At 39.3% G+C, this 22,653-nt stretch overlaps 1 protein-coding gene across 1 annotated transcript; it reads left to right on the top strand.

Moving 5' to 3' along the window:
• Positions 1-3,968: 3,968 nt before the first annotated feature.
• vbp1 (von Hippel-Lindau binding protein 1) lies at positions 3,969-16,384 on the top strand. Its single transcript, XM_004079937.5, has 6 exons — positions 3,969-4,128; positions 6,722-6,846; positions 10,601-10,667; positions 11,061-11,159; positions 11,757-11,895; positions 14,335-16,384. Exons 1-6 carry the CDS (start codon positions 4,048-4,050, stop codon positions 14,409-14,411), a joined length of 588 nt encoding a protein of 195 aa, XP_004079985.1. The 5' UTR covers positions 3,969-4,047; the 3' UTR covers positions 14,412-16,384.
• Positions 16,385-22,653: the final 6,269 nt, after the last annotated feature.

The raw sequence follows: 22,653 nt of genomic DNA on the forward strand, positions 1-22,653 counted from the left end.
ATCCCTTTAGTGGAGTGGTGACTGAGGCGGAGGGGGACAGATGCGCCAGATGCACCGGGTGACAGGTAAGAGAAATAATTAAAATGAATGCAGTCAAGTCACATGTATGCAGGCTACACAATTACAGTTTATTAATATAGAACAATTTTATTTTAGCTGCTGGGTGTTCCAGCGGGGCCAGTGGTTACGATGCTGCAGCTGAGCAGCCGTCTGGACCCAGCGTCTCCACGGCACGCGGCTCTCAACCCTCCAGCAGTGGACGTGTCCTCACCGATGCAGTCCTTGAAATGCAGACGGAAGTCATTAGTTCAGAGAGGTGGTCAAGGAGTTGGGCGAAATCAAAACTGACTGAAATAAACTGCACGTTGAGGGAATTATTGAATAAATAATCTTTTCCACACCTCTTGTTCTTTACAAGCGACGCATCACTTCCAAACGCTGGCGCACAGCAGCAGCATTTGGCCCCTCGTGAGGGGTGTAAGAGAGGGGAGAGGCGAAGAGCCAGCGTGGCGAGGGCAGAGCGGCGCGTCGCACCGGGCCTCCGCAGAGGAGCCGATCGGTCCTGTTTGAGCTCCAAAGCTTTCTCTGGAGCGAAACACCGTCTATGCATGACGTTAAACCAGAGCAGGAGTGACACACGATCGGACCGAACTGTTTACATGCACAACGATCGGATCAACAATCGTCATAACCCACCTATCTCGATCGGAAAGAAATTTTGATCCGAACGAGTCTGATCGGGGCAGAGTAATCCGAACGGCGTGTGAGCCTTAATTTGATTAACTCACTAATATTTCACATGGAAACTTGTAAAATGCATATAAAGAAGACGGCGATCGTGGTATAACTTCCCTAATCTGGTAGGTGGCAATATTGCACATGAGAACTTGTAAAATGCGAAGAAGAAGACGGGCTCAATGTGGGCAGGGTTAACATTCCACAGTGTAATGTGGGCGGGGTTAGCATTCCACAGCGTTCAGGCATTCCGTGACATTGAGCATTTCTCAGGCCACAGCCAGGGGTAGTTGCATCACACTGCTATGTAAAGATTATAAACTATTGGCACTGGTTTTGTCATGATCTCACTAGGATGAGGAACCCAGATGCTGCAACCCAGAAGGAAGACAGGTAAGTGGATGACGAGAAAGGATTTATTATTTTCTCCAGAGGTGAAGATGGTGGAGGTTGAAGAGGGTCCAGACTAGACGTGGTTGTAGGGTGGCTGAAGGGTTTTGAAGCGGTTGGCGGGTGCCGAGGTTTTCCGAATTCCAGAGTCGTAGAATGAACGGTTCGCGCTGCCGTCACTCGTGAGAGGTTGGATCCTGGGACAGGGAACATAGAATTAGTAGGAGCCAGAGACTTTGTACAAAGCAGTAAACGAAGCTTAGAACCAGGACAGTCACCATAAGGGGTAACAAACTGGCGTTGAGTAGTGGCGTTGGGTCTCCTTTTGAATCCACAGAAGATGATGAGGTGAGTGATGGCAGCTGGTGGCAATAAGGAACATCAGAGCAGAGCTGGAGGGGGGAGGAGACTGCCAGGCACCGTGACAGGTTTATGTGAACAGGATAAAGAAAGTTATATACAAAGTAGTGGATAATTTTCAATTTGCCTTTATAAAAGAAGGAAACATACATAATAATGTTAGATTGATTCTGGATATGTTGTATCAATCTGTGCTGGAAACAGAAAGTCTCATTTTCTTTATTGACTATTTTAAAGCCTTTGATTCTGTAGAATAATTTTGATTGATTTTATGTACTCAACTCCAAGCATATCTAATTCTAAACAATCCTAATTAATAAGACATTAAATTTTTTGATTATGAGTTCCGTCTTAGGCAGTTTGCAAAATACACATTCTTTTTTCTGAAGGACAAAAACATGGTGACTAAAGACCTACAAATTATTTCCTTTCTCTCCAAAGCTTCTGGCCTTCGACTAAATTTACAAAAATGTGAATTACTACCCCTGTACTCTTGTCTGGAAAAAGAAATCTTCTCAATGTATCAAATGTAGAAATCATTAAATCATTGGTTGATCAGAGATTTAACAATTTTTGGAAGAAACTTGGAGTCCAAATCAAAAGGAATTTCAAATTCAATATATCTATGCAAATCTCTTTACATTAACCCAAAGAATGTCAAAAAAATGAACTCAATTATTTACCAATTTATTTAGAGAAATAAGATCCATTACATGAGAAAATGTCAGGTAGTAAAGGAATATAATTCGGGAGACAATTGATTTTGAATCAATGGTTGGAACTTTTAGAATAAAATGATTAAAATACTTTGTAGCTAATCCTGACTCAATATAGTTTCATTTTCAAAAAAACATATTCGAAAAAGTAGGTGGGTTAGACTTTTTTGTTGAGATGTGACTTTGAAATCTCCAAACTTCCTCTACAGACAATCAGGATTTCACAAACAAGTACTTTTCCATTTAAAAATAATATTTAGCCATAATGTTACCCCTCACTACGTCACCCTATGAAACAACAGAGTAATTATCACAAACAGGAAAACAATGTTTAATCAGAATTGGTTTGACAACAAGATCATTTTTGTAGAGTTATTCTTGAATCGAAAGGAGACATTCTTCAATTAAGCAATTTCAAAAGCAAATATGATATTGAATTTTCAATTAAGGAATTTCAGAATTAATTAAGGAATTTCAGAAAGCAATTCCAATTGCTTTAGTACATGTAATAAACACTAAAATGTTGTTTTCCAGTGTTCAAGTAAAATTACCAAATTTAGTAATAGGTGAAACAAAATTTACGGAAGAAAAATGTGATAATAAAGGTACAAACAAATCCCTTAAAGGTAAATCATGCCATTACTATAATAGTAAAGTTAAATATTAGGTAACTGAGGCACCTGTCTTATTGGGTGCTCAACAATGGAAATTCATAAAATGGCCCATACTCCGAGATTTAAGAAATGCAATTCAAGATTATAAACAATTATTACCCATTGGCAGAGACGTTAAGGGGTGGATTTGACTTTAAGGTTGATCCTGATTACTCCAGTTTCTTCTCTGATGCCCCCATGCTCGTTATCGACCCCTGCCTGCCTGACCCTGATTTAGATTTGTGAACTTTTAGCTGTGCTAATAAAACCTGCTGCAATTGGAACCAGGCACCTGCCCATTTTGTGACACATTTGATATCAATGACAATATGATATCAATCTGAGGGGCTGTGGCTCAGGTGGTTGAGCGGGTCGTCCAATGATCGAAGGGTCGGCGGTTCGATCCCTGCTCCCCCCAGCCAACTGTCGTTGTGTCCTTGGGCAAGACACTTCACCCTCCTTGCCTCCAGTGTGGCTCCACTGGTGTGTGGATGTGCATGAATGTCCTGGTGATGGTCAGAGGGGCCGTAGGCGCGAACTGGCAGCCACGCCTCTGTCAGTCTGCCCCAGGGCAGCTGTGGCTACAACAGTAGCTTACCATCACCAAGTATGAACGAGGAGTGAATGAATAATGGCCACAATGTAAGCGCTTTGAGTGACTTGAAAAGCGCAGATAAATCCAATCCATTATTATTATTATTATTAATATAAATCACCAAACATTATGATTAAGATGGATTAATTACATTAGTTGTGGAAACTTTTCTAATCAAATATGTTTTATGCTCAGGAATATTTTTAAAATATTTTCACATTTCAGAGAGGAAAAATAAGTCTAAAGTTGTTTTCCCTTTGACTAACATGAAGCACTGATTTTGTGCAGACTTTTGTCCTGTTCTTTGGTCATGTTTTAGGTCTCATAACTTTGTGAAACGTTTAGTTGATTTTTATATCATATATATTATATATCATGAGCTGATTTTGCGCTGATTTGAAATGTGTATTAACAATTTAAAAGGTTTGTTCTTTATGTTGCAGTTAGTCTTTTACTTTTTATTTCTCTGACAGTCAAGCCATGGCAGCGGTTTAGTGCAGCTATCCATTCTGACCGATGGAGGCAGCAAATCCCCTTCCTTTTCTGAGACGCCTTGTGCGCATGCTTGAATGTCAGGAAAGAGGATTCTATCTTCAACATGGCGGCGACCATAGATCCCAGCAATGCTTCACAGGCGACAAAGAAAAAGCACCTCGGCATCCCTGAAGCAGTGTTTTTGGTGTGTAAAGTTTAGTTTTTTTATCTATCGATATTTGGTGCCTGTTATACGTTTTTGGTCACAGCTATTGGCTAGGCGCCTCGTGCTAGCTTGGTAGCATATAGAAGCTAACAGATTATCCGCTCTGTGTGCATGCTGGGCGGCTGCCAGCTTCCATTTATGGTCATCACCGGCCGGGTGGAAACTTTGGGCTGCGTGTGCAGGCTTTTTTAACTTCTGCTTTTTTCTTTTTCTTTCTTCGCAAACAATATTAAACACGAACCCTATATTACCTGCGGATACGTTTCATACATTTTCTCGACTAAGTGTATTGTCCATAATTAGACAAGCAATTGATTAATAATTGGAAATAACTAAAATGTCGTGAGCTTTTTTCATTTATATTTACCATTCTTGTTGTGTTGTGTTTCAATCGCTAATGTAAGTGTTTGCATTTTGATATCGATGCAATTAAATGGAAAGAAGTGACTAGTTTTTATATAGATTTTTTTATTGTTTTGTAGTCTTGTAAAAAAAAAAAAGTAATATTCAGGGATAGTTGGGGGTTTAAATAGAACCAGTCAATATTTAAAACAATAAGCTTAAGTCAATAATAGCCTACGTGCACGATAGAACTTCCGGTTAACTTCCGTGTTTCGAGTGTGAGGCCGACAACTTCCTGTTGGTCGTGTTATTGTTGTGTGGAGTTTTGTTGAGTTGCTAGTTTTGAGTAAATAGGAGCGGATTTCGGGTAAAAGAAAGGCGTTTGTTGTTTCAACGCGTGAAAAAGACATCACAACATTGTTGTGTACCCGTGTTCGAATTTGTCAAAGTACAACAGTACTAATATAAGCTTTCTTAGCTTTCCAGTATATGTGTCGGCGAGAGCCGAATGGATGGTGAACACGGCGGGAGGACTTCACCCCAAGCAAGACGAGTCGTGTTTCGTATTTGCAGCAATCGGAAAGAAAATGCGTCATGTAAACACGCCGATCAGAATACTTTGCCCCGGTCAGACTCGTTCGGATCGAAATTTCTTTCCGATCGAGATAGCTGGATATACCGATCGTTGTTCATGTAAACGGTCATTCCGATCGTGTGTCACTGCTGCTCTGGGTTACGTCACGCATAGACGGTGTTTCGCTGAGAGAAAGCTAGTGAGCTCATGCGGGACCGACCAGCGGCTCTGCGGACGCCTCGCGTAAAGCGCCGCTCCGCTCTCGCCCCGCTGGCTCTCCCCTCTCTTTCACCCCTCACGAAGGACATGCGGGGGGGATGCGTGTCCACTGAGGTCTGGACCCAGCATCCGAGCTCTGCGTTCGGGCTCCGGTGCCAGTGGACCGAGTGAACCTCTCTGAGCAGAGCAGCCGGATTTATTAATGTGTTTGAGGGGAGGGTGCTTTGTTACGTGTGCGTTTTGTTATGTGTGAGAATTCGGACTGCAAGCCGAACCGCCGCTCTGGGTTAGCGGCTGCCGGACTCGCGAGGACAGAGCAGAGCACACAGTGTGTGTGAGCTTTTCAGAGCAGAAATGCCGCTCAGTCCTTAGAAACTGTTCAAAAAAATCACGACACATGGAATTGTGTTTCTAATTGTGCCCAGACAAATAAAGGCTGATCATTTACGTGCAGCCAGGATGCAGATTGCAGCGGTTCCCACATGGTTTGTCCTGGATTTTGTCTCCATCAAAAGGCTAATGTTGTTAGCCCGTGTTGTTAGCCTATCCTAACACTGGGTTGTTCTTCAGTTCTGTTCTTCTTCCACAAAAAAAGCACTGACAACAAGGATTAAATATAAAATGATGAGCGAACAGGCACTTCATAATATTCATAAAATTTAATAAAAGCACGTTTGGAAGATCGCCTCGTATATTACCGAGCTGCTGCATAAATATGTGACAGCACAGGTTTGTCTAACGGGACGCATTTCCTTTCGGTATTTTCGACACTATATATTTTAGACACGATATTTTGCCCATGTAACCATGCACTGGTCGACAATCCTGTAGATGTCGTTCACGTCGATTTTCGGGAGACCTTGTAGAAAACGGGTGAAATATGCCATCTTTCGCAATCAAAATCTGCCGTGTCGCTGCTATAGAAGTCGCAAGCCGGAAATGGTCGGCCTCACACTCAAGGCGGCGGAAGTAGAACTCCTTACTTTCGTGCACGGAGCCTATTAAATCAAATTTAGCTTATAGTAGTTTAATACATTTAATATTGCTATTACTATGATTATTATTAAACTATACTTTTTCAATATTTTTATGTGTAAACCTCCCAAGTCGTAGTATATGTTATCGTCTTAAGTTTGTATTTTGTTTTTCGTGTTAATTCTCCCCAAGCTTTTTTTAAGATATATATTATTGTTAAGTTCCTAAATTGCATTGGTGTTTGAAAAAATTTCCAATCAACTTAAGGGAAAAAAACACCTCTAATAATGGAGAAATAATTGATAAAGAATGTTACTCTGACGTTTAAAGCCATGATCTTTATGGCTTTTTTGTGGGGTTTTTTTTTTTGTTTTTTAAAAGATCAATAAACGTCCAACATTTGGACTTCGCCAATGGTCAAATAAATTTGTCAGAATTCTCTCTTTAAACTCTGGTTCACAGGAGGATGTCGACTTTTTTATGAAGCAGCCAGGCAATGAGACGGCAGACACCGTCCTGAGGAGGCTGGACGAACAGTACCAGAAATATAAATACATGGAGCTCAACCTGTCTCAGAAAAAACTTAGGTAATGCAAGAATTGTACAGCACACATGAACTGCTTTTATATACATATGACGGAGCTACTAAATGTAGTAGGTGGGTAGCTCAGTTGGGTGGGTGATGGACTGTCATATAATAAACCTGGGTTTGCTTCCCAGGACGTGCAATGAGCAAAAATCTAGTGGGGGTCCTTAGGCTAGTGCTTATCTGGGACTCTCTGTGCTTTGAAAATACAGAGTTGTGTCAGGAAGGGCATCGGTCCACAGGGCTCCAGACCATTTGGTCGCATTTTGCGACCAAAATTTGAGAGTGTGCGACTGAATTTTACATCCAGTCGCACATGTGCTACCAGTAAATTTGCCTCCACCAGCCTCCGTATTTTTATACATTAAACGTGGAAGGGGCATGTCAATGATCGATGAAATGAGCAATGAAATCATCAATGAGACGCAAGCGCACACACACGCTGACAGACACACACACACACACACACACACTCGCGCGAATACTCATGAGACTGGAGCACACGCCAGTGCACACTCGCGTGTCATTGAATGATGCCTGAGGCGGCCAATGCGTGTGAGAAAAATGGGGAAAGTCACTGCAAGTGGCAAAAATATGTGGAGGGGGCGGGGCCTAGAGATAATCCAGTGCGCGTAAACATCTGTGGGAAGGAAACGGAGACAAATATCACCACAACCTCATATGTGCGTCTGAGCTATGAGCAAGCGAACTATTGATTCGTTCTTCCGACCTGCGGCTAGTGTACCAGTGCCAGAGTCTACAGCAGGGGTCTCAAACGCGAAGCAAACCGCGGTTCTCCTGCGCGGCTGTTACAGCAGCATACCGCTCCCGCGGTAGTCGGGGCAGCTGAGGAGAATGAATGTCCCGCACCTACATGCGTGACAGCTAACGGGGCTGTAACATTAAACACGTGTGAGCGACTACACGATTTAGTCTTAGACACATTTAAAACACGTGTGGAAAATGCAACGATAGACGTGTTTAAGATGAACCAGCGCCCTGGGGGGGGGGGCATGAAGGCGAAGCTGCAGCGAGACTGAAGGAGAACAGGAATTAGTTGTCCTTAACATTCCATTTAGTTTTAATATGCCTCGCCCCCTAAGTATGATCTGTGATATTACATCTTTTATAATTATTTTAATGTTTTGTAATGGATGTAGCCTTTTTTCATCAGTTGGTATTTTAAATTATTTTAATTGATCAGTGAACTACAAAAAACCCATCAGGACGCATGTCCCATAATGCATTGTTTTGTAGTCTGTACGGCAGCTTTCAGTCAGTTCAGTACTAAATTTCCAGCTGCGTTAGCTCAGGTTGGGGTCTTGCTTCCGCCCCTTTCTCGTGATAGTTTTTTGATCGACAGGTGATGTTAGAACAAAAACAAAAATATACGTCTCACACCAGGTGATCTGTGCAGCGTTGCGTCCATCTGGGTGATCTCAAATTATTGTGCATCTTGGCTGCACCTATTTGGTGTCGCCAACATGTATTTCCATCCCCTAATGTTTACATACATTTAAGTATTGTTTGAAACTGTGAAATGACCGAAAGGTTACTACGGTAATCACTTCGTTACTAAAAACTTTTTTTTATTCTAAATGTATGGTATTTTGTTTACTATTTGTACTGTCATGACAGCGATGGTGCTGTCAGTTTACCTTGTTGTTGCATCTTCAAAAGTGCAGAATAAAATGTGACACTGAATTTGAAACAGCACATTGTAATTTCTGCATCTATTATTAAAGTATTTATTAGTAATACAGTGGAAATTAGTAGATCTGGTTAGCATGTTGATTTACGGTATGCGCCCCTAAATTTTCTGGTTGTGCCCCTAAAATTTTCAGTTGGGGGCAACAGAGCTCCTAGTGAAAAAAGTTAGTCTGGAGCCCTGAGTCCAGACATTAGCTGGTGTGTTTATAGACTTTGGCATCTCTTGTATTCTGACAGAAAAATGCCAGCATTAGAAATAAGGGGTGAAAAAATGATTGTCCTCTGGACAACCTGGAAAGTAATATTTGGTCGTCTTCCCCAATTTTTGGTTGTCCTTCAATACCAATATTCAACAGCAATGAAACCTACTCAGATGTCAGTACTTATATCTTTATTTCTACTATACATCTATTATCAACTGCCTCTTATGATGGACATTTAAAAAACTCTTTAAATATTAAAACCAAACATTTTACTAAATATTGAAGCATCTGGTTACACAAAGTATTGCCAAAAACTTGAAACTGTTATCTTTATAACTAGTATCTTTACACAGATTTAAATATATTGGTTCTTTTTTTCTTTGGTTTTGATAATTGTTGCTTAAAGAATATAAATACAAAAACTGTTGTAAAAATTTAGAATATCATATCAATCCCGTGGAAAAAGTTTTTTTTTCCAGCTCATGTCAGTCTGTTATGAGTGAAAGTTAGTGTTTTATGAATGCGTTTTAAATCTTCTGTTAATGGGCTGATTATATTGAACGTGTTTGTGGAGACATCTAGCGGTCGGGCCAGGTACTGTTGTTCAACACATTTATTTGAATCTTTATTGAAAAGTGCAAATGTAGAAACAAAGGATTAGCTTGCATGCACACACTTCGTTTGTCAGTGGAAAGAATTTGTTGCATACATCTCATTTCAGAGGTTGAAACTTGAAAAATACCAAAATGTTGAATAAAAGACCAGGTTGTCACACGGACAACCATCAGCTTCATTTTTGGTTGTCCTCCGTCAAATCTGGTTGTCTCAGACAACAGGATAACCACTTATTTCAAACACTGTATGCTGATTAATTCCTAATGCGAAAAACAATTGTAGTGGCTGCAGTGCCTGCAGTAGTGCACATAGAAAGGTTACAGAGCATAAGACTTAAACTGTTACTGGTTACCTTCACTAAGTCCTGGATGGTTTGGAAATAAAGATTAAAAAAGATAATTCATCTTCCTTTTATCTGATATAATAGTGCCCCAGTACCACATATTTCATGTATTGATTAATAACTTGTTTACTTTTACACCTGTCTAGCGTCATACATAGATAAGTGAAGATTTTAGTTGAAGGCAAAAGCAGTCCACTACGATTTTTATGATAAAAGGTTCTAACAACTATGCCTTTTTTAAACAACTGGTGTGGTCTGGCTCTGTTGTATAAAAAGTCACGTATATGATGTCTTTTGAGCCACAGTCTGCTTTAGTTGTCTGAATGTAGCATGAGACAGGCTAAAACCTCTGAGGCTTAGAACTTCAGAACTTATTTTGTCAGTTTCATAAAGATTTGAGGTTTAAAAAATCACTTTATCCGCATGCAAAGAAGAAATATATTTTTTCTTAACGACCTTAAAATATCAAATAAAAAAGTAAAGCAGTTGGTCTGTCTAGAAAAATTCTGAAATAGAAGAAACAAAAGCTTATAACAGTCACTCATCCCAGCTACACTTGTGACGTTGTCATTAAAAACACTGGTAATCCCACTGGATGTTGCTGAAAGGAAACTATATGAACGAATCAATTTAATAATAGAAATAATGGATCAAGTGGTTTTACTTGTGATTTATTGCTATATTTGGACATCTCTAAAACTTCCCCTTTTCAGTGGATCCATAATGACGTTCCATAAATATTAAAATATTTTTACGTTTGTGCTGTTTAATATTTTAATTATGATGGACATTAAAACATTGTCATCTATTTATTTTGTTTCTTGACTGATTTCCTGAATTCATTGCTGACTTGACAAAAACTACTTATTTATCTTTCTCTTGAGGTTGAAAAATCAGATCCCACAAATCACACAGACGCTAGAAATTCTACGACACATGCAGAAGAAAAAGGTGAGACTTTCATTCATCCACCTTGTAATTTTGTCCTGGAACACAAGCTGAAGGGTGTTGTCATGTGGAGTTTGATTTGCAAAAGTAGTTAAGATGTGTATTTGCAGTTTTTTTTTTTGACAAAAAAAAAATTGCTTTTACAAGCTGTTTATGAAGTTTTAGAAAAAAAACATTTATATACACAAATACGTTAAAAAGTGAAAAAATTGATATTTCTGCTGGTATTGTGTAAAAGATCACTGGAATCTGTTTCAGACAAAGTTAAACTTGCATTTTGACCAATGACACACTAGTCTAAAGAAGCAGACTCGTAACAGTTTAAAATGGTCATAGCATACCAACCACACAACTTCACAATAGATTAGGTTTTAATAATTTGTGCTTTGCCTCCAGAAAACCACAGAACCCATGGAAACACATTTCCTACTGGCTGACAGCGTTTACTGCAAGGCCTCAGTGCCGCCCACTGACAAAGTCTGTTTATGGTTAGGTGTAAGTAGAACTCAGATCCACAGTTCTCAAGCTTTCATTTAGTCTCAATGTAAATGAGACAACCCTGGACATTAGGGCTGCACGATATGAAGAAAACTCGCGATATGCGATATTAGTAATTAATATTGCGATAACTTATATAACGATATAATTTGCGGTATATAAACAATTAGCAAAACAACCAAAAATATTATTCCCATTCCATTACAACAGCTTAAAAATTATAGTACAAACGACCCTTGTTGACGCAGGAGGCGAACATACAACATAATAGGGCGCCATCCGATTAGTTAACAACGTGAAGGGGTCCATCTGATTGGTCAAATGCAGAAAGGGATTCTTTCAATCCATTAAATACTTCTAGCTGGCATAAGATTGTTTGGCCACACCTAAGGTAACCATTTATTGCAAATTTGCTGTCTTTTGCGATATGCATATTGCACGGCTTGATATTGCGGTAACGATAAATTTGCGGTATATTGTGCAGGCCTACTGGACATAATTAAATGTCTTCTTTTTTTTTACTATTAATGCTAAGTGCAGCGATTTAATGCTTTTATTTCATTGAATGAGTATCCTTTTTTGCTTTCTCATTAGGCTAATGTCATGTTAGAGTACGACATTGATGAAGCCCAGGCTCTCCTAGAGAAGAACTTGTCCACAGCGTCTCGCAACCTAGAGACTCTGGAGGACGATCTGGATTTCCTGCGAGACCAGTTCACCACCACCGAAGTCAGTATCCTTCAGTGTTGTCTGCACAGATGACAAGAGTAGAGGTCATGGTCACACTGTTGCTAAAAAAAACTTGTGTTCTCATCTTATTGCTAACTGAATTTATTTCTAATATTTAAGTGAAAATGAAACGTGTCTCTTCTAATCCTTTATTATATATATTTAAGATCCCACTTTAAAATCTGATTAAAAAACATTTTTTTTTCCTCAGTCAGTAAATTGTCATGGTAAGATCTGAAATATCTAACAAATATCTAAATATCTAACAATATCTACAATACTTTAAACATAAGAGATGCACTGAAGGAACAACTTTCAGATATTTTTTTTTTTTCAGATAACTAAGAAAACTACACTGAAAATTAAAGCAAAACCTTTTAAGTTCAAACGAGAACATAAATAATAAACTAAAAAAAAAAGCTGCATTTCTAGACCAAAATGCAGGGTTCAATGCTATATTGCGGAATGAAATTTAAAGGGTAATAACTGGCAAAAGAAAAAATTTTAAAAGAAAAAAAGAAATTATCAAAGTTGACCATAAAGTAAAAACGGCACAATAACAAAAAATATATTATTGTGAAAAATATCAGCACCGGGAATCGAACCAGCAAGCTTTTGCACCAAGGATTTCCCATGTATTTCAATGGAGGCAAAAACCCTGGAATATTTTGAAAAGTTCTAGGATTTGAATGACCAAAGGTCATGGCTGGAAAAACCTGCAAGAGCTTTTGATTTTTTTTTTTTTTAAATTACCGGCCAAATTATAACATTTTACACATGAAATTGCATAAAAGTAATTTATAAATAGTATGAACACTTCTTGATTGAATTTGAGTTTACAGTTAGATGACAAACATGCTGAGGAAAATAAGGACAGATTTCCTATTTCTGCTTTCAGGTGATGGCATTTTAAAATTTAATTTAAAAAAAAACAGCCTGAAAATAGTATGTTTTTGATTATTGCCGTATTTTTACGACCATAAGACACATTTAAAAGTCTTAAATTTTCTCCAGAATGTAGGGGGCTCCCTATGAGGCGGTGCGCCTAATGTGTTTTTGTGGGGCGTAGAAGACGGCATGAGAACGGGGGAGGGAGGTGTGGGCGTCAACAATATTGTTACAAAATCCCGGAAATCCAATTTAAACTGCAAACTATTAGCTACACGGAGGAACATGGGAGCATCTGCAAGAGAATCAAGATGAATGAATGCATGGTTCACAAGTGGAGGAAGCTGGAAAATGAACTCTGACAGTAAAGATGACGCAGCTAAGTTTCCGCAGGAAAAAAAACATCTCGATTGACGATTAACGATTAGTGATCAGCTTGGAGAAGCTTCTCCGCACTCACCATACGACTGAGGGCAGTAACGCTTACAGAGGAAGCTTTTGCTTTTGTTTTATGAAACAACGTTATCTTTTCATCCGGGCGAGGATTACGGTGCCGCAGCGACATCCAGCGGATTATAATGAAAAGCTGTTCATCTTCCGCTCGTATTGCATTAAAAAGATCGACGACAGACACCCCCAGCCCAGCCACATCACCATCATGGACAAGGCGCCGCTGACTTTCGACATCCCGGTGAGTCACACTGTCGAGAAGGACGGGAGCAGCGCGGTAGGATACACATAACGGGGCACAGCTTTTATTGTTGTGGGAGGCAGTGCCATATTTTGTGAATGGATTGTAGAAGCTTGGTATAACGTGTTTGCTTGCACTGCTTTCGAAGTGGCTAAAAGCAGGCAATATTCATGAGGGGCCGCACGGCGACGAGACGGACTCCGACAATGACCAAAGGAAACCTAGCGTGTTTGATAGAAATTTAGTCCAGCTGTTCATTTCAGATACAGAAGATGAGGACTTTGATGGATTTTTGGATGGTGATTGATGACTGAAAAATAAATCACAACCATCTCAGTTTTGCTCCCGCTGCCTTTTTCTTTAACACACACTAGCATGCATGTTGTGCCGGTATGTGTTAACGTGCCCGCACCTTAAAACCCAGTGCGCCTTTTGTATGTGTTAAATACCAAAAAATCACTCTTAACGGAGACTGCGCCCTATAACCCAGTGGGTCCTATGGTCGTGAAAATACGGTATATCATTTTATCACCCAGGCCAATGATGAATACAGTCAGATGGTTTGTCTTATCATCTTCAAAATTTAAAGCATGTTTTTTAACATTTAAATTAAATATTTATGTAATTGTATATTTGGTAAAATACTTAATTAATACAAAAATGAATCCAGATTTTGTTCATGATTGTTATGCATTGTTTTATTTTATTCAAAGATTTTGTGGTTCTGTTATCTGTTGAAGGTAAAACCTAGCTTTTGAGAAAACTACATGTGTAATTTTGTAAAACTCAAGTGATTTATTGGCCAAATATTTTGATTGTACCTTTGTTTGTTGCTGTTTCTTCTTAACCCCATGTTACTCTCAGACATGGCACGAGTCTACAACTGGGACGTGAAGAGAAGGAGCAAAGAGAACCTCTTGAAATCTGCAGAAAAGTCTTAACGCCCACGTCCAAATTTGCAGTTTTTTTCTTTGTCATTAAAAACGATGAAACCCAATCTTTAAAATTGTATGGATGTTCCTCTGAGGTTAAAGTTTAGATCTGAACTAATTCAGTGCTAGCTTCTTACTCACTATGAGTTCAGTTGCTTTAAGGCAGCCTCAATAGTCAAGCATGTGGTTAAATGTAAGTCTCCACTATATCCACAAAATACAGTGCCTTGCGTAAGTATTTGGCCCCCTTGAACTTTTCAGCCTTTTGCCACATTTCAGGCTTACATAATGAAGTGGAACGAAAGGTATTGGATTTTTCAAACTTGGCGGGCAAAATTATTCAGCCCCCTTACTTTTGAGTGCAGCAAACTCTCTCCAGATGTTCAGTGAAGATCTCTGATTGATCCAATGTTGACCTAATGATGATAAATGGAATCCACCTGTATGTAATCAAGTCTCTGTATAAATGCACCTCTCTCAGAGGTCCGTTTAAAGCACTGAGAGCATCATGAAGAACATGGAACACCAGGCAGGTTTGAGATACTGTTGTGGAAAAGTTTAAAGCGGATTTGGATACAAAAAGATTTCCCAAGCTTTAAACATCCCGAGGAGCACTGTGCAAGCGATATAATATTAAAATGCAGGGAGTATCAGACCACTGCAAATCTAAAAAGACCGGTCCATCAGTCTTAACTTTATTCTCAAACAAGGAGAAGACAGAGCTGCAGCCAAGAGGCCCATGATCACTTTGGATGAACTGCAGAGATCTACAGCTGAGTCAGGAGAGTCTGTCCACGTGCAATAATCAGTCTTTGTGGCCTTTATGGAAGAGTGGCAAGAAGTCATTTTTTTTAGAGATATCCATAAAAAGTGTTATTTAAAGTTGAGGTGCCACAAGCCACCTGGGAGACACACCAAACATGAGGAAGAAGGTGCTCTGGTCAGATGAAACCAAAATTGAACTTTTTTGACAATGTTAAATGTTTGGCATAAAAGCAACACAGCTCATCACCCTGAACACACCATCCTCACGGTTAAACATGGTATTGGCAGCATCATGGTTTGGTGCCTGTTTTTCTTCAGCAGGGAGAGGGAGGCTGGTTAGAATTGATGGGGAGATGGATGGAGCCAAATAAAGGACCATTCTGGAAGAAAACCTGATGGAGTCTGCATAAGACCTGAGACTGGAACAGAGATTTTTCTTTCAACAAGACAATGATCCAAAACATAAAGCAAAATCTACAGTGGAATGGTTCACAAATAAACATATCCAGGTGGAAGAATGTCAAAGTCAAGACATGAATCTAATGGAAAATATGTGGAAAGAACTGAAAACTGCTGTTCACAAAAGCTCTCCATCCAACCTCACTGAGCTCGAGCCGTTTAGCAAGGAGGAATGGGCAAAAATGTGCAAAACTGATAGACATACCCCAAGTGACTTACAGCTGTAATCACAGCAAAAGGTGGCGCTACCAGGTATTAACTTAAGGGGGCAGAATCATTTTGTACCCCCAATTTTCCAGTTTTTTTAATTGTTAAAAAAGTTTGAAATATCCAATAAATATTCTTCCACTTCATGATTCTGTCCAACTTGTTGATTCTTCACAAAAAAATTGCAGTTTTGATTCTTTGATTGCAGCCTGAAATCTGGCAAAAGGTTGAAAAGTTCAAGGGGGCGAATACTGTAAAGGCACTGTATAGAGGAATTTCACAGCTTTTTTTGTGTTCATTTGATATATTTTTTAAACAATATTCTAGTAAAAACAAACAAAAAAAACTAAAGAAGTGAATACATTTTGTGTTCTTCTCAGTAATGTTGTGTGCGAATTTTATTTTTTAGCACTGTTTTTCCTCTTTTATCTTCCCCTTCTCACACTTTTTTCTCCATGTGGCGATTTTGCTTGACTGATGTTTGAACACAGTGGAGGGAGTCCAGCTGGCAGAGTAAAAGTTGAATGTTGAATAAAAGAATTTTCTCATGATGACTTTGGCTCTCTTCAAGAGGTTAGAGTCCTCCTTGACTTCACCAACTTCCTTGCCCCACTCCTTCCTTGCACTGTTATGTATAAAATATTTAAAAAGGACAAAAGTGATGTGCGCCGAGCAGCTGATGTTGTCCATTCTTGTGAAAAGTAAAACTCAAAACTCACTTGAATAAAACTTACACAAATACATTTACATTTAACATATACTATAGAAAAAAAATGCAAGGAGACGGCTACATATGTATGTTTGAGTCACGAGCTGACTAAAAGTATCAGAAAAGAAATGCAATAATGTTCTTTAAGTCAGGGATTTTGATAAGTTAGAGTGGCTTGAAATACTTGCTTTTTTACAATGCTTTGTGATCATTCAATGTTTAGCAAAAAGTAGCCTGAGTGTACTTAGAGGGAGAACACTTGAAGTTTACTTTCTTTTTTTATATTGTAAACATAAAATGTTCTAATTAGGTTTGAAGAAGTATTCAGTTAGTATACTTCCTACACTACATGTCAATAGTGCAATATGGTCTATAGCATACTTGCTATAGGTATATTCAAGTATACTTAATAAAATAAACTTCAAGTGTAATTAATACCTTTTGCTAAAGGAATGGCAACTGCCGCCTAATTGAACGATACAGTATTAACAAAAATATCTACTCGCATGTCCAAAGTTAAATTCACTTCCCTGCCCACAAGTAATTAACATAAACATGCACTTGACCACAACAAATATCTGTGAAAGAATGGGCAACTCTCAGGATTCATTAGTTTTAAGCAGTGTGCTGAGAGTCTGTGCATCAAGTTCAGATGTAATATTACTATGCTGTTGTCAGTGATATAAAATGGAAGTGATTGTTAACAGCAACTCAACCATTGATGGACAGCTGGGAATTGCCAAAGAACAGAAGGTCAAGTCAAACATTAAGTCTATCAAATGAATATTAATGAAAATTATTTACAGATGATTTGCTAATTAGAATAACCAAAGCTGCAGCTTTTATAAATGTATCTGGGAAACATTTATATAGAGTTTTGTCATTAAGTAGATCCCAAAATTTTAAAAGCACAAAATAAGTTCATTATAAGGCAAAGGCCTTTAGCTTTTTTCCATTTTTAGTCCTGTCCCATAGATTGATAACCTGCTATGGTAATTTTCTTTTATTTTTTGGTATATAGGATATGTATGAGAACTGTAAGACAGCGTTGAGATGTGCTGTAGGTGTGACAGATGTGCCAACATGGAGGTTGGACCGCACCAAGATGAAATGACTCTGTGGAAACTAGGAGTTTTTTGTTTTCACTCATTATGTCAACATATAGTAATAGAAGATTAATAACTGATTTCAATTTGGTTTTACTTTGAAATTTTATATCAGTCTGAAACTTATTTTGAGACCTTACCAGGTGGGAAACTATCAGTGAGAAGTGAAATGGCTCTGTGGAAACTACGATTTTTCTATTATACCCATATCGACATCGTAGCAAGACCGCATTAAGACCTGATTTCAATTTAGCCTTATTTTGAAATTCCTCATCGGATCAGTTTAAAACTTATTTTGCGACATCACTAGATATAATACTATCAGTAAAGGCCCGTACACACCGGGACGAATATTCGCCAGCGTTTTTCGCCACGTTTTTTGTGTTCACACCCAGGCGATTTTCGCTGACGATGAGCCGAGCGAACATGCAATTTCCTTCCCTGACATTAGATGGCGCTTAATGTAAACAGAAATACTCCTGTACACAAGGTGGCGCTGCGCTTCTTAAAGTCGCTTTTCACTCAGAAGAAGAGAGCAAGTATTTACGCGCTTGTCAGAATAATACAAAGAAAACATGACTATTTCAAGCACCAGTAGCTCCAACTGGTGCTTGGTTCGGGGATATTTTAGAATGTCCGTCATTATTTCTTCGCGGCAGTGTAGACGCTACTCGGCGTCTATCTTCTTCGCTGGTATGTGTGCTCAGCAAGGCAGTTTTGTGTTTGAGCGCCCCCAAGTTGTGTTTTACTGTAACTTCAGAAGCTCCAGACACGTGTGCAAAAGCGCCATTCTCATTGGTCGAATAGATTTCGACGCCACGTGTCGAAGAAAAAAAACGAACCCGAGGCGTTTTTTTTTTTTTTTGACGCTTTGACGCGTGGTGAAATTCGCCGGCGAAATTCGCCGACGTTTAACGCCGCGTGACTAAACAAAGGGCACCAATGAGAGTGTGCACACCGACGCAAAAAAACGCCACGCGTCAAAGCGTCAAAAAAAAAAAACGCCTCGGGTTCGTTTTTTTTTTCCGACGCGTCGCGTCGAAATCTATTCGACCAATGAGAATGGCGCTTTTGCACACGTGTCTGGAGCTTCTGAAGTTACAGTAAAACACAACTTGGGGGCGCTCAAACACAAAACTGCCTTGCTGAGCACACATACCAGCGAAGAAGATAGACGCCAAGTAGCGTCTACACTGCCGCGAAGAAATAATGACGGACATTCTAAAATATCCCCGAACCAAGCACCAGTTGGAGCTACTTTTGCTTGAAATATTCATGTTTTCTTTGTATTATTCTGACAAGCGCGTAAATACTTGCTCTCTTCTTCTGAGTGAAAAGCGACTTTAAGAAGCGTAAAGTTGCGCAGCGCCACCTTGTGTACAGGAGTATTTCTGTTTACATTAAGCGCCATCTAATGTCAGGGAAGGAAATTGCATGTTCGCTCGGCTCATCGTCAGCGAAAATCGCCTGGGTGTGAACACAAAAAACGTGTCGAAAAACGCTGGCGAATAACGCCTGGCGAATATTCGTCCCGGTGTGTACGGGCCTTTAAGAAGGGAAATGACTGTGGAAAAGAAGTTTTTATTTTATACATATGTCAACATATAGTAATAACGCATTACTACCTGATATCACTTGGGTTTTATTTTGAAATTCCATATCAGATCAGTCTGAGGTTGTGTCAGAATTCCTTCTCTACTCACTATATAGTGCACTATACAGGCTGTTCGCCATTTTGTAGTGCTGTCCAAATCTACAATTCCAAAATTGAGTGCCCTGGAAATTTCCTAGAAGTGTCTGCAAAAAACCAGTGTGCATCGATGGTCACTAGATCGACAAATATAGATTACAATGCATTGCATAAGAACTAATATAGCCCCAAAAAATGTATTTAAATATATATATTTGATAAACCATCAATGTTTTTTATCTTCTGAAGACAGTGGACTGATAAATAGTCATTGCAAAACGTGCATATTTAGAAGATTTGAACTTTGTGAAATCGCTTACGTGATATTCGCTGTTTGAAAAAAAAAGTATAGTGCATGGAATTGCTTTTAAAATTCAGGGCACTATATGGTGCCACACTAGATAGTTTTATAGCAGTTAGGGTGACATCACTAGATATTACCTGATTTCAATGGAGTCTTATTTTCAAATCTTATATAAATATGGGGGCGTGTGTGTATATACATATAAACTGAATGACAGTGCTTTACACTTTGCTTTTATTTTGAAAAGAAGTCCTTACTGTTTCACATTGTATGGAAGAAAGCTGCACCCTGTTTTTGCCAGGGTGCAGTGCTAAGTATCTCTGGGAATTCCTTCAAGACTGTTGGAAGACCATTTTAGGTGACTACCTCTTGAAGCTCATCAAGAGAATGCCAAGAGTGTGCAAAGCAGTAATCATCTATGTATATAATTCCACTTGTGTTACTTCATGTGTTAATTCATAGTTTTAAAACCTTTAGTGTGAATCCACAATTTTCATAGTCGTGAAAATAAAGACAACTCTTTGACACTTTCTCTCTATGTATGTATGTGTATTTAAATGTCTGTCTGTCTGTCTGTCTGTCTGTCTGTCTGTCTGTCTGTCTGTCTGTCTGTCTGTCTGTCTGTCTGTCTGTCTGTCTGTCTGTCTGTCTGTCTGTCTGTCTGTCTGTCTGTCTGTCTGTCTGTCTGTCTGTCTGCCTGCCTGCCTGCCTGCCTGCCTGCCTGCCTGCCTGCCTGCCTGCCTGCCTACCTACCTACCTACCTACCTACCTACCTACCTACATACATACATACATACATACATACATACATATGTAACCGGTCGCTTTTTGCGTTGTGCTGGTTAATATATGGTGTGACACAGTGTTACCTCTTGGAGAGAAGCCTCCCTTTATTCTGGTAATAAACAAACAGAAAAACAATACACTGTGTGATCCTGCCCACTCCAGTTCCTCTCTAACAGGAGGTCATACAAAAAGGCGCGTATATGCCGGACCCGGCATGCTAGTTTAGAATTTTATACAGGGTCTGTCACACATTTAACACTCACATTTTTCTCATACATACCTGGTAATAAACAAACAGAAAAACAATACACTGTGTGATCCTGTCCACTCCAGTTCCTTTACAAACAAAACAAACCAAAATTTAAGCTTTAACAGTGAATCCCCAAAATATCTCTCCTAAACCATCAATCCCTTTTAATCATCACATCACAAGTTAGAAACAAATATTGCTGTAATTACACAAATAAATATCAAAACCAAAAAGGGCAGTAAAAAATAGGATGGATTGGGATAGTAAAATTATTTTATGATGATGGCACCCACCTCTCTGACAGGAAGTCATACAAAAGGGGTGGGGAACAGTAGCCTTTGGAATATACAGGGGAGTCAAAAGAAGTAGAAAGAAGAAGCAGAAAGGAAGGAGGGGCTATGACTAGGAGTGTAATGCAGCAGTTTATTGGAGATCCCTCACGGATGGTAACCCTTGAACAGATTTTGTGCTATTATAAAACAAGTGTCCCGGTTTTTATATATATATATATATATATATATATATATATATATATATATATATATATATATATATATATATATATATATATATATATATATATATATATATATATATATATATAAAATAAAAAAACCGCCCCTCTCACCCTCCGTGGGTGGTTTCTCCTCCAAGCTTGGGTCCTCTAACAGAGGCGTGGGAGCTTGAGGGTCCTGCGCAGTATCTTAGCTGTTCCTAGCACTGCGCTTTTCTGGACTGAGAGGTCTGAGGTTTTTCCAGGTATCTGTTGTAGCCACTCCTCCAGCTTGGGGGTTACTGCCCCGAGTGCTCCAATTACCACATCCACCACTGTCACCTTCACTTTCCATGCTTTCTCCAGTTCTTCTCTGAGTCCCTGGTATTTCTCCAGTTTCTCATGTTCCTTCTTCCTGATGTGTTCCTTCTTCCTGATGTTCCCATCGCTTGGCACTGCCACATCCACCACAATGGCTTTCCTCTGTTCTTTATCCACCACTACAATGTCGGGTTGGTTCGCCATTACCATCCTATCAGTCTGGATCTGGAAGTCCCACAGGATCTTTGCCCTCTCATTCTCTACCACCTTCTGAGGTGTTTCCCATTTTGACCTTGGGGTTTCCAGTTCATATTCTGCACACATGTTCCTGGGTGGGGAACAGTAGCCTTTCGAATATACAGGGGAGTCAAAAGAAGTAGAAGAAGAACAAGAAAGGAAGGAGGGGCTATGACCATTCCAGCCACTTGATTGTGGCGCTTCATGTATGCTTTATCTGCCACCATCTTACATCCTGCAGTTATGTGCTGGATTGTTTCAGGCGTCTCTTTGCACAGCCTACACCTTGGGTCTTGTCTGGTGTGGTAGATCTGAGCCTCTATCGCTCTGGTGCTCAGGGCTTGTTCCTGAGGTGCCAGGATGAGCGCTTCAGTGCTGTCCTGTAGGCCAGCCCTTTCTAGCCATTGGTAGGACTTCTTGATATCTTGATATTCTTGATATATATATATATATATATATATATATATATATATATATATATATATATATATATATATATATATATATATATATTATTTATATATATATTATTTATATACCAATGCCCTTCTGTGTGTTGCTCTTGTATTGATCCATGTGCCCATTTATCTTGGTTGCAATGATGCCTGACATGAGCTTCCATGTTGTGGAGAGACAGGTTATTGCCCGGCAGTTGAATGGGTCTTTACCCTTTGAGGGATCCTTCTGGATCAGGATCTTTCGCTCGTCCATTAGCCATTCGGGGTGAGTCCCATCTCTTAGCAGCTGGTTCATTTGTGCTACCAGGCCCTCATGAATTGCGTAGAGTTTCTTTAGCCATTAGGCATGCATTATGTCAGAGCCCGGTACTCTCCAGTCCCTCTATTAAAAATGACAAATATTTGCAAAATTATTTAAAGAAAGGTCCACAAAAAGCTGAGCAAACGCACGTTTGAAATTTTTAAA

This window comes from Oryzias latipes, chromosome 18, assembly GCF_053564925.1.
Source record: "Oryzias latipes strain Hd-rR chromosome 18, Olatipes_Hd-rR_3.1".
Classification (NCBI taxonomy): domain Eukaryota; kingdom Metazoa; phylum Chordata; class Actinopteri; order Beloniformes; family Adrianichthyidae; genus Oryzias; species Oryzias latipes.

Excerpts from the sequence above, each read along its gene's own strand:
- vbp1 (XM_004079937.5), top strand. The coding sequence starts at position 4,048 with ATGGCGGCGACCATAGATCCCAGCAATGCTTCACAGGCGACAAAGAAA. Across the intron at positions 6,847-10,600 it reads CTGTCTCAGAAAAAACTTAG|GTTGAAAAATCAGATCCCAC; the intron begins GTAATGCAAGAA and ends CTTTCTCTTGAG. Across the intron at positions 11,160-11,756 it reads AAGTCTGTTTATGGTTAGGT|GCTAATGTCATGTTAGAGTA; the intron begins GTAAGTAGAACT and ends CTTTCTCATTAG.